At 36.9% G+C, this 13,664-nt stretch overlaps 1 protein-coding gene across 1 annotated transcript in view; it reads left to right on the plus strand.

The window, feature by feature from the left end:
* Nucleotides 1-534: 534 nt before the first annotated feature.
* Nucleotides 535-13,664, plus strand: part of eif2d (eukaryotic translation initiation factor 2D) — a 28,360-nt gene continuing 15,230 nt past the window's right edge. The window contains exons 1-5 of the mRNA XM_077224291.1: nt 535-761; nt 1,374-1,564; nt 1,642-1,725; nt 1,795-1,885; nt 2,767-2,874. Of these exons, the coding sequence (XP_077080406.1) occupies nt 706-761; nt 1,374-1,564; nt 1,642-1,725; nt 1,795-1,885; nt 2,767-2,874 (530 nt within the window). The 5' untranslated portion in view covers nt 535-705. The remainder of the gene's footprint in view (nt 762-1,373; nt 1,565-1,641; nt 1,726-1,794; nt 1,886-2,766; nt 2,875-13,664) is intronic.

Genomic DNA, 13,664 nt, shown 5'->3' on the forward strand with positions numbered 1-13,664 from the left:
CTGTGCAGCAGTGAAGACTTAAAGCAGCTTAAAGGATTTTAAAAGGATCCAATTAACAGTGCTGGTTTGAATATCTAACTGAATGGAAAGAGTCCTCACGCAGACACAGGCATCTCTAAATCAACAAACAACAAACAAACAAAAAATAAATAAATAAATGAATAAATTTATTTTTTATCTCACAGTTAGGATTTTTTTCTCTCTCGTGCGGGTTTATATCCCGCGATTCTGACTTTTCCCCTCAGAATTGGGAGTTTTAAATCTTAAAAAGTTAAAAAGTCCGAATTGAGAGATAACTCGCAATTTAACGTATTTTTATATTACAGGCTACGGATCGAGGTTTGGAAAAGAAATTAGACTATTATTATTATTATTTATTTGTTATTATTATTTTTAGATAATCAAAAGGTACAAATTACATTGCGTTTGTATTTTCTTTCAAAAACATACCAACAATCAGGTAAAATCTTGAATGATAGGCTATATTACTTTCAGAAGTCAGTGGTCTGGAGGCCACTTTAACATACACAAATCATTTCCAGTCGGACATCTTTCGGCGCTGCACGCGCATGCTGCTCACTGTGCTCAGAGCACAGCAGATGATTACTCTAATAATCTCGCTTTTATAATATGTGGAAATAGAGAAGTGTTGATCGTTAGGTGATTTTAAGGGACTTCTTTCAAATACTTATTTAGAATACCGAGATGTTTGCAAAAGCGTTTCGTGTGAAATCAAACACCGTTATCAAGGGATCTGACAGGTATTCAAACAGTTAACTTACATTTTTAACGATAAGTTGAAAGAAATACTCTTGCTTAGTAAATCTGTGATCACCTGTGTTGACAAATTCAGTTTCATTGAACCCTGCTTCGTGCACATTGTTTTTTAGTAATCAATGTCAGATTTAATATTGAATAATGTGTCATGATTGTTATAACTGTATATTGTGTGTATGTTTTCTTTTTACTTATTCAAGATCATCTACTGTATCTTTACATAAAGTGCCTTACTAAGATATTATGTTTCTGAGTGATTTCATACCCGTTTATAATTGTTGTGTCACTCTTGATACTACATTGTTTACTTTCTTTATATCATAATATATCTTGGTAAGCCCTGTGATTGTTTTCCCTTATTTTTAAATTCAAGAAAGATAAATTTGAGTAGTTAGTTGTTATAAGAGACAACTTAAGTAAATGTCAATAACAATTATAAGCAGTATTTCTCACATGATTTTTAGGTAATTATGCAAATTTCAAGATGTTAAATGTGCATATAGCACTTCCCTCTGATTATTCAGAATAAGAATATTTTTTACTTACTGCATTTTTGTTTGTATGCCTTATCATTGTGGTCCTTTCTGCCCTTACAGGAGGAAGCTGAGAGCAGATATTGCTGCTGCTTTCCCTTCTCTGTCAGTGGAGGAACTCAATGAGCTCATCCCAAATAAAGAAGAGCTGAATGTTGTGAAGATATACGCGCATAAAGGAGATGCAGTCACTCTTTACGTCCTCCATAAAAATCCCATATTCTTTCAGCTGGAGAAACAGGTGTTCCCAACAGGTGAGTCTGCAGGTCACCATCAGTCATTGTTGAGAATGCTGAAGAAGTTTCTGCTCATTTTAGCCTGTTGTTCTCAGTGTACACACTGTGGAGATGTCCCACCATGGTACCAGCATTCGCTACGTGGCCGCCTGTTCTGCAGAAGTTATCTGGTGGAGCAGGTCAGCACCTGTTTGCTAGTCTTGCATCTGTGTATGTCTGAAAACACGCCTGACTGATCTCTCCTGCAGATCTCATGTTGCCTGGTGTAGTGGTATCTGCTAGTGGACTTCCTGAGGTAGACCAAGGCGATTGCTGTGCGGTCAATCTAGTGATGAACAGGTAACGTTGCCCGTGCGCACCACATTTCACTCTTAGGCCCTGTTTACACCTCGTATTAAGATGTGCTTTGGTCGATCGGATAACTAGTAGTCGACGAGGGAGATTCATACCTGTTTACACCTGGTGTTTTAATCCATCTCTTTTGTCCACTTTCAACCACTTCTGTTCTGATTTCTTTGAGGAGATGGTCTATGGGTAGGTAAATGTATGTATTTTTCTCAGATCTTTCAATCTAATAGACAAAATAAGTTCACTCAATTTACATGAGAACGCGCCCAGAAACATACATACCAAAAACATACAGAGAACAGCATCTTTTGTTACTGCTCTGATAGCCGTAAGACCATGCTGAACGTGGAGTTCCAAGTTGAACTCTCGTCTGGCTAGCGCGCTTCCCATAATGTTTACGCGTTGGGATAGTAGGCGGAGAGCAGGCGTCCTTTGTGGCTATACGAACACATTCGACCACATGAGCGTCTACACTACGAAAGAAATCTGAATGTGTTTTCAACTACCTCTGGGACAGCTCGAATGTGGACAAGCTCAAAACGTTTTAGACCTGTATTTAGCGTCGTCCACTTGTGATATGACAAAAACGCATCTTAATACCAGGTGTAAACGGGGCCTAACAGATGATTCATGTTGGACTTAAAATCTTGAATCATGTGGAAGATACCACAACTAGATAAAGATTTGCAACTTTGTGATATAGCGTTTTTAAATTGGATTTGGTAAAACTCATCAGCATCAGCAGTGGTTGTAGCAAATTTGAATGATGTTGAGATGTGGAGCCTTCATTATTAAAAATGCTTGTAAATAATGTTCACTTACCGGTAACATGCATTAAAACATGGATATTTTGTGGCTTTTTGGTGTTAAAGGTCACCAGTGGCTGTTGGGACAGCAGCTGTGTCGAGCGCTAAGATGAGGAACAGTGGAATGAAGGGAAAAGGAGTGAATATTTTACACGCATACTTGGACCAGCTGTGGTAAGCTTTGCATTACACTTTACGTTAATTTAGAATTACATTTCCGAACACTTTGTCAAGTCAAATATATTTGTATAGCACTGTTCACAGTACACATCGTCTCAAAACAACATTACAGAAAATCATGACATTTAATGTTTTACCCTAATATCTTCATGCCTAGTAGTCGCATATACAGTAGGTACTCAACCAGAATGCCTATTACCGCCGCGACTTGTCCAGCGGCAAAAATAATCCAGTCTCATTTCAAAGTCGTTCGCGAAATGACCGCCAGGTGGCGCAAAGGGGCATTTAGCAAAACAGCCGAAATTGCCGCATTTTGAAACGTAAGTGCGGGGCTAATGTCAATTAACAGTAAGGATGAAATACTACATGGTAATTTCCAAATAATTTCAAAAGCAGTTCTGTTAATAATAATACAAATAAAAAAACTTAATGGGGTTTCATATACCGGTAGGCTATGGAACAGTTTTTAAAAACATGGTTGTAACAAGGTGCGATTTGCCGATGGGGGTTCCAGTGGCCTTAATACATTCACGTTTTTTCACGTCACAAAGCGTTTTGAACGGAATATGGAAGTTTATAATTAAGTGTTTTGGCACACCACGCCGTGGCGCTACACATTATTCTAAAATCGTTTTTTATTCTGGCATGTTGAATTAGAGTTCGACAAACGCGGCGGCGCGTTCACTTTAATTTATTTTTCTCATAACAGCTAAAAGAACTTAATAGGCTATAGCCTACTCATAAGGTATCATCTTTTAAAACTGTAAAGGTCTACAATAGGCTAACGATAAAATGTTTTCTCGCTCATGTGAGCGAACACACACCGGAGAAACAAACGTTTGGACATTTCAATGAGACTTCATGGCCAAGTGGTAGAACTTACAGTTCGATCATTTAGATGACACGGGTTCAAATCCCGAACAAACATGGACTATTGTAAATTTTATATTAGCCTATTAATGCATTTATATCCTATTATTAATGCAGAGAGATTTGTCTAGTTCTAAAACTGTGTTACACCATATAGCCTAGTTTTTTGCACCATGCATTTCCATTTTAGACTGGAACAAATAGTAGCCTATCCAACAGAATGACTTTACATCTGTATAATAATACCAATCGTAATTTCAAAAGCAGTTCTGTAAAAAAAAATATATATACATATATATATATATATATATATATATATATATATATATATATATATATATATATATATATATATATATATATATATAGCCTTTTTTTTTGATTCCCTATAGCCTACATAGAGTTTTTAAAAACATGGTTTTAAGCAAAGTGCGATTTGCAGGGGGGCAGGAATTTCCTTCTGGTCTAAACATCCCTGCTTCTGCTGAATTATTTTAATTCCCCGCCCACCCCCTCCACAGTTATCAATGCTATAGGCTACTTCAACAATAGACCATATAAAATATATAAAATAAAGATATGCAACAGGCACGTTTAAATGACAAACAATAAAATCAAAACCAACGTTTCAGTAGGCTACGTTCATGGTTCCAGTTGCCTTAATGCACGGCTTTTCAAAATGTCACAAAGCGTTTTGAGATTATTTTGAATGAAATATTGAAGTTTATAATTGAGTGTTCTGGCACACCACTCTGAGTGGCATTGTTCTAAAGTCTGGTTTTACTCTGGCATGTTGAATTAGAGTGAATTAGAGCACACTTGGCAATAAAGCTCTTTCTGATTCTGATTTAATAGCCTAATGATGTAGCAAGGCCTAGAATAGCGATTTAAGTGTGAATTGCTACTTCTCTTTAACTCAGTCTCAGACTCAGAGCCTGTGGGGGGTTTGGAGGGACAGTGGCTTTATCGTGTGTGCAGGACCAAAGGTGTTAATGTTTCCATCTTTCATATGGAGATGTCAGGTAGCCAGCAAGTTTTTTCACACAAAATGTCAATTAATGTGGTCAGTCCAGTTGTTTAAAATAGTTTTGTAGAGTTTTAGAATGTTTGAGTGTGTGTGATTGTCAACTGGCATTATCTAAACATGAACTGTTGATGAACGCGTTCATGCCAAGAGAATGCGAGTGAGCAGCAGATACAGAGCTCTTTAATTCGAGATGAACCTCATTTTATTGTAAGGTGAATTCAACATTCACCCTATGAGGCATGATGTGTCTTTTAAGTAGCAAAGGCTAAATAATTTGTTATAGGTTTTTTTTGAGGGAGGAAGACAAAATAAACTTGCTAAAAAGGGTTCCAGCGCGAGAGAGAGGCAAAGAAAAACGCATGTTCTTAATTTATGTCGCTTTGGACTATTTTCGTTCTGTAGGCCTACTGTTTTAAGTGTTTAATTTAGCTGCAATTTCTTTGGCAATACAAATTTAAAATGTCGCAAGAATAAGATTCTGTTTCTTATTTTTGCATCGCAAAGAAAATAAACTCTAAACTCAATGCAACCCTGTTTTAAATAAATAAACTGTCCGGACACTTTATTTAAACCTTGAAATGTGCGACGGGGTTATTAGTGTTCTTTTACATGTTCATTTGTTTTTATATTGAAAGCAATACTATTTAGTTAGTCTGTTATTTTGTGTAGCCAAGTCAACAAAATCAGTCTTTTTCAATGTATGGATCTGTTTTGAAAAATTTATTTCGTTGTTATGGCCGGGTATCAGTGTCGTTTCAATTTCGTGAATTATTCACAAAACAATAATTTAGCAGATTAAAGACGTGCTTCATCAATTTCATTTTCTGACGCAATCGTGTAATCTTCCTTCATCAGTTTCGTTGTGCAGCGGCTCTACTGGAATGTAGCAAATTTATGTTGTAAAGTGCCATTGATAATTAAACAAAACGCTTGACTTTAAATAAATAAACAGTTAATAAACTCGCTAATAAACAGTTACCTATTTAAGCATCAAGAACGGTAAAACATAAATGAAGTCTGCCCACAGGATCGGATCGCTTGAAGGTCCGTGAGGCTCGTGTTATTGCGTTGAATACTGAGCTACCGTCTGAACGCAGGAGCGGCGGTAAAAGTATTATTCTGGTTGAGTACCAACTGTAGCAACATAGTTGGTGTTTTGCGACAATACAATCAATCAAGCATTAGAGATATGCAATGCATTATATATCGCCTTATGTGAATATACTGTATGTATGCGGATAAAATTGGACGTACTTATTTATACAACTTAATACAAAGAAATGGGGTGATAATATATAGGATGCACCGAAATTATCAGTTTGAAAATGGCATTTTTGGTTTTTGAAATGTGAAAATACAGTTGCAATTATACAGTGTACACTAGTGTAATTTTACATTTAGGCCTAATTATTGCATGTCTGTACCTATAGTTACTCTACAGTTAGACCTTACTTTATTTTAAAACTTTGTTATACTGTATTTCTCTATGCTTGTAACTAGTTTATTTGATCTTTTCTATCGATTGTTAGTGCAGCACGAGCCGTTCTTGATCAAGCGACATGTTACTACACAGCGCTAAGAGTAAAGAAGCATTTGAATTCGCTACTGTAGTAAAAACATCGCTGCGGATCTAATGAGAAGCATTCAATTTTTTCCATTATTAATCGTAGATCTCTATTAGATCAAACAGCATTGTTGTGGAAAGCAGGAGAAACATTGTGCCATGAATGAACTAACGTTATAGTTAAACAATAAAACTCAATAAAAAAATTTAGTAAAAGTATACTGAGTTCCATATAAAAACAAAATTGTTCTTTTCTTTGTATTTGTTTATAACTACTACAATATTACATTTCTTTTTTTTTTTTATAAGGACCTGTTTTTTTTATATGCTGCTAAGAAGACGCCTCAGAAGATGGGTCAAGTATAGCTCCATCATTGTTCAACATAAAAAATAGATCGTACTTTATGATGTTAGTTTTAATAAATATATATTTTTTAAATTCTCTGCCATTTATATCTTTTTGCTGTATCGAAAACGTAGCTGAACCGTGACACCACTGTATCGTATTGAAGTAAATCGTGAATTTTGTGAACCGTTACACCCCAATATATACAGGTTCTTCTCAAAAAATTAGCATATTGTGATAAAGTTCATTATTTTCCATAATGTAATGATAAAAATTAAACTTTCATATATTTTAGATTCATTGCACACCAACTGAAATATTTCAGGTCTTTTATTGTTTTAATACTGATGATTTTGGCATACAGCTCATGAAAACCCAAAATTCCTATCTCAAAAAATTAGCATATTTCATCCGACCAATAAAAGAAGTGTTTTTAATACAAAAAAAAAAAGTCAACCTTCAAATAATTATGTTCAGTTATGCACTCAAGAGTCAATACTTGGTCGGGAATCCTTTTGCAGAAATGACTGCTTCAATGCGGCGTGGCATGGAGGCAATCAGCCTGTGGCACTGCTGAGGTGTTATGAAGGCCCAGGATGCTTCGATAGCGGCCTTAAGCTCATCCAGAGTGTTGGGTCTTGCGTCTCTCAACTTTCTCTTCTCAATATCCCACAGATTCTCTATGGGGTTCAGGTCAGGAGAGTTGGCAGGCCAATTGAGCACAGTAATACCATGGTCTGTAAACCATTTACCAGTGGTTTTGGCACTGTGAGCAGGTGCCAGGTCGTGCTGAAAAAATAAATCTTCATCTCCATAAAGCTTTTCAGCAGATGGAAGCATGAAGTGCTCCAAAATCTCCTGATAGCTAGCTGCATTGACCCTGCCCTTGATAAAACACAGTGGACCAACACCAGCAGCTGACATGGCACCCCAGACCATCACTGACTGTGGGTGCTTGACACTGGACTTCAGGCATTTTGGCATTTCCTTCTCCCCAGTCTTCCTCCAGACTCTGGCACCTTGATTTCCGAATGACATGCAAAACTGAGCAACAGTCCAGTGCTGCTTCTCTGTAGCCCAGGTCAGGCGCTTCTGCCGCTGTTTCTGGTTCAAAAGTGGCTTGACCTGGGGAATGCGGCATCTGTAGCCCATTTCCTGCACAAGCCTGTGCACGGTGGCTCTGGATGTTTCTACTCCAGACTCAGTCCACTGCTTCCGCAGGTCCCCAAGGTCTGGAATCGGTCCTTCTCCACAATCTTCCTCAGGGTCCGGTCACCTCTTCTCGTTGTGCAGCGTTTTTTGCCACACTTTTTCCTTCCCACAGACTTCCCACTGAGGTGCCTTGATACAGCACTCTGGGAACAGCCTATTTGTTCAGAAATTTCTTTCTGTCTTACCCTCTTGCTTGAGGGTGTCAATGATGGCCTTCTGGACAGCAGTCAGGTCGGCAGTCTTACCCATGATTGCGGTTTTGAGTAATGAAACAGGCTGGGAGTTTTTAAAAGCCTCAGGAATCTTTTGGAGGTGTTTAGAGTTAATTAGTTGATTCAGATGATTAGGTTAATAGCTCGTTTAGAGACCCTTTTCATGATATGCTAATTTTTTGAGACAGGAATTTTGGGTTTTCATGAGCTGTATGCCAAAATCATCAGTATTAAAACAATAAAATACCTGAAATATTTCAGTTGGTGTGCAATGAATCTAAAATATATGAAAGTTTAATTTTTATCATTACATTATGGAAAATAATGAACTTTATCACAATATGCTAATTTTTTGAGAAGGACCTGTATATATGACCCTGCCTGTGAAAACCCAGCTAAAGTAAATTTTTTGTGATTCACTGTTTTCTACATAAAATCATCCTACATAATGTAAAGAACATTCTGTGAAAATATAACCTTGATATCTTTAATATTGACTGAGTAAGGCTATGTCAAAGATTTGCTGAATTTTGGGCTCAGAAAATCATGTTTTTGAGAAATTCCAATTTAAAAAAAAAGCTTATTTTTAAAACTGCAACACATTTGATCCATAATTATTCTCCATATGTGCCATATACCACATTAAAGCTGAGATTCTCCCATTTTTTAGTGATATATGACACATTTATGGGAAAATTCTTAAAGTTTTGTAAAACAGGCCTATTTATTATGATGCACATGTCCAAAAAGCTAAAAGCATAAAAACATTGAAACGAATGGGGGTACCAGAAGAGCTTGATTGTAGCAACAATTACCATGTCAATTCAGTTGAATGATTTGTATAACTTTATTAGTAAAAATGAAATATCAGTGAAAATATAATATCAGACCAATAGCTTGTGGTTCAATCACCAAAACTGGCTCGTCTTCATCATCATGTTGGTCACTGCCTGAAAAAACAAGGAGAATTGTTTCAATTCAAAGTAAGAGACCTAAATGGAGACCTTAACATGCAGGGGGAGGGGGGTTATCCATTTTAAATCCACATTTAAAATGGATAATGAAGCATTTTATATGAAAATATCAGACTGGATCTGATTAATTGAGGGGAGGGCATAGGGACAAGAAACAGGTAAGTTGTGGATATGGCCATGGCTTCAATTCAGAGTGTAATCAAACAAATAAACATTATGTCATAAACGTAATTAATTTTAACTGACTCAATCCCAATCAACAAATGTAATAAACATTTAAATCCACTATTTTGCATCACAGGATGAATTCTGTGTCAGCATTACATTGGCTGAACACTGACAGTAGGCCTATGTTACATATTCAGCATAAAAAAAAATAATGACAAAAACTTACCGTCAAATTCCTCGGCGGTTTCGTCAAAGAATGTGTCCTGTTCATCATCACCATCATCCTCCAGAAAATAATCCACTATCAAACCGGGTAAATCATAATTTGGGGCAATTCCACCGAGATTAATATCTAACAAGCTGTTAGTAATTTGCTATTTTACGTTCCTGCTCATGCTTCGGTGCTGCCATGTCAGATGTCAAAACAGCGCAGTAAATTACCATCCAGCAAACGAATTATAGGAATTATAAACTTAGCCTAAAATGTCCTTAAAATAAGATTAATATTATTGGCAGAATACTGAGCTACAAAACAAATAAGCTGTTCTTAAATGTTTGGCGATGACACAAAACAATCTCCTCAGACATCTGAACCCGGTTTAAGTCGCTTTTTTTTTTCATTGAGTTGACCTGATTGCCGCTCGTGCGGATTGCTATTAAGGTCTGTTCACTCTTTCTAATAGAAATAAGTAGAAAAGAAGTTCCTGAACTGAATGATATAAGAATCAGCAGGTGTTGTTGCGCCGAAAAATAAACCCAGAGACGATTGAAATGTAAAGAAAGCCCACGTCCGGTATATTTTTTTTTGCCCAAAAGTATAACGTAGTGTCAATAAAATCATTAATTTTAGTATTTATCATGTTATAAATGAAAATGTGAGTATTGCATCTCAAAACCCTTGGTATAATCTATCATTTACAGCAATAAACACACATGACCTATTTTTGTCATTTTTATGGCTATGACTACTTTGACGCTCTTATACTCATAATTAGATTCTGTGACTTTAGCCGGGGGTTCACAGGCGGGGTCATATATATATATATATATATATATATATATATATATATATATATATATATTAAGGCTGAGCAATTTTATCGATTCTGCGATATAAATCGATATTGTTTTTCCCAAGAAAGTATAGATTTTTAAGCCGCGAGTATCGATACACAAGTCCCATTCAAATCCCCCGTGTTTACCCCCATTCGCTTTAAAGCTTGGACGTTTTCGGTTCTGCTGTCGGTAGCCCACTGGAGAAAATAGAAAATACACGTAGGCTTCTATTTATTATTGATATAAAGACGTAATCTTGAACATGTTTATCTCGCCAGCCAGTTCTATATATAATAATATTAAACCATTTGTCTGTGATGCAATTTTGCTATTCGCAGTCCAGAAGAGAGAGAGCGATCTCTCACTCGGAGCATCAGCGCGCACACAACACAGCCCTGCTCAATGACTGACAATGAGGACAGAACTTAACATTCAAACGTGGTTACACTTTAGATCTGGGATAATATTCTAATTTTATTTTAGATTTCGGCTTTCAGAGATTATAAAAGAAGATATTTGAGATGAAACCCAAACGTAGGCCTACCGTCAGAATCAGCACGATCGGTGATTGTTGTAAAATGCAGTCTCTACTGTTGCTAAATTGCGGACACGTTTAATCATTAAAAGAGCTATTAAAAGCACAAACATCTGCGCAAGAGCATGCGAAGCGCGCGAAGAGCGCGAAGCGCGCTCTGAAATGGACTGCAACGAGACAAGAAAAGTATAGGCTTCTTAACTTTGGGCTTCATGTGCGCATCTAAACTATCAAATAAACATAATAATATAAAAATGACCGGCTCTGAGATTCACTGAAACAGTTTATTCACTTAAACAGTTTATGTCTTAAATGGACGTAAATAGTTAGGAGAAAATGATGGTGCATCAGTCACCTATTAGATCTGCACTCGGTCTTAAAGTGTCTAATAAATCTGCTGACGATTGAGCCATTAATATGAATCAAACAACAAAAGGCACTCACAGCTCTTGAAAGAATAACTTAAACTTGTTCAGTCAGAGACATATATTGTGTAAATCATGTTTTTAGTTTTCAGTTCAAATAATTCAAACCAAGTAAATGGAACACTCACAAGATGTCACAAATCACTCTGTCCCCTTTAAATCTTTCAGAAAATTATGTAAGTGTATCGAATTATATCGAATCGAATCGTATCGTTGGCTGAATATCGTGTATCGTATCGTATCGTGAGATTAGTGTATCGCTACAGCCCTAATATATATATATATATATATATATATATTAGTGCTGTCAGTTAAATGCGTTATTAACGGCGTTAACGCAAACCCATTTTAACGGCGTTCATTTTTTTATCCCGAGATTAACGTTCTTTTTGGCCTAGCAAACTTTGTAGTTTTTTTTCACATGCTTTTGCAGCAATTAGTAACGTTAGAAAAACTACAACACTACACCGGATAGCTAGACCGGAAACAAAATAACAGGCGCATCGCACACACTTGTTTGGGTTTGCGCGTCGGCCAATATACTATTGAAGAACATACTGTTCCTGCACAACCGGAGGCTGCAGTTTCAGGACCCCAGTTCTAGGACCGCAGTTCCAGGACCCTAGTTTGTTTGTCACAGCGCCACCTACGAAACTGGGGGATATAGCGGCGGCTGCCATTTTAGGGGTTTAGTTTGTACATAATAGCAAGATCCACCTATTATCATAAGTCTTGTTAGAAACTATACTTAGAAAAAAAAAAACTATACATTCCAAGGACCTTATGTGAATTATTTTAACAAATAAGATTATGGAATATAAAAGCTCCTGCAGCAGTTGGATTAGAGCAACAAGTAGCATCAAGCTACATGACATTTTAAATTTAAAAGATTAATATTACACTTGACTTTTACTTAAAGCTCACTTTAAACCACCATTGAGTATTTGTATCATATTCCGGTCGCGGTTTAAAATGATTTTAAGTCAAAAAAAGATGATGATATATGTTATATTTAGCATTTTATATGCAGCTAATGGCTATGCCTTGCTTAGCATGTGTACTTAAACATTCTTTATTCATATTATAATACCCCAAATGGCACGAAAATCACACACAAACCAGATATACTTGAAATCGTGCATTTTTTAGCTTCTTGTTTCAGGTGAAGAGACGTGTCTTAGCTTTGTTATCACGGAGGTCAGAATGAGGAAGTGTACACAGGACCGCCTCATGCAGAAGGGCAGGATAATGGTCACATTGAACCACGTGAGATGATTGACAGCTGTACAGCGAATGAGAGAGCGCTGAGATCATAACTGACGCAAATCAGGAAGAGGAGAGACAGAGCTAGCTGTGTTAGCTGTTTGAGCTCTTCAGATCGCGTAATTCAGTGTAAAATGAATAGAAATGTGATTCTGTATGACGAAATATTTCACAAACATGTGATAAATCATTATTTCTCCAAATATGCACCATTGGACCGAGAGCCCTGGTGGATTCTGTATTCGTAGTGTTTCTCAGTGGGGGCGGTACCGCCCCCTAGGGGGCATTTGGACCGTGTTGGGGGGCGGTGTGAACGAGGCAGCAGAGAGGGGGGCTTTACATACTCAGTATGTCCTGTAAGTGGCTTAAAAAATGTGATGAATAACTATGTTCATTAGCATGGGCGTCGGAACCATTGTATATGGGTGGGACAAAACCCACACACTTTTTAAGACCAATGATATTGAACCCACTCACTTCTACCATCTCTAATTCAGTGCATATGCCTGTTCACTTTTCAGAGCACCGTCAGTCAAATCCATTCCACTTGAGGAATGCCCCAATAAATTTAAATCCATTCCGCGTTTTAGCTGCAGCGTTGATTTCCACACTGCTGCTCAAATCCATTCCACCTTCATTCAGAGTCCCACCAAACACTTACTTTTCAGGCCAGATGAGCCACTGCTTATGTGCTGTCCAAGCGCTAGTCTCAGGTTTCTACTATGGGAAACAGAGCTTCTAACAGTTAGAATATAGATCATACGAAGTTTAAAATGTTTAAATAGAAATATCAAGTAGTAATTAATCAATGTGTATGAATCTTAGTTGATTATTATTGGCTATTAGAGCTGGTTTGGTTGCTGAGACGGAGACGCGCAGAGACTGCAATTAACACGCTGTTTGATTTGTGACCGTGCTGTGCTTATTCCATTCATTAGAATAGCCTATCATATTGTACAAGGCTTAAATCATTTAAATATACATACAACAATATACGATATCATATCGTAGAACATGTATATGATGTAGTAGCCTATTTAAGTATATATTACTCTTGCCAAGCTCTGATCTCTGAGAGATGCACGCATAGACGGATTTGTGCTCGTTTCATTTTTACTCCCACTCATTCACT

Source organism: Siphateles boraxobius, unplaced genomic scaffold, assembly GCF_051911475.1.
Source record: "Siphateles boraxobius isolate OS27281-9 unplaced genomic scaffold, OSU_SipBor_1 9, whole genome shotgun sequence".
Lineage (NCBI taxonomy): Eukaryota > Metazoa > Chordata > Actinopteri > Cypriniformes > Leuciscidae > Siphateles > Siphateles boraxobius.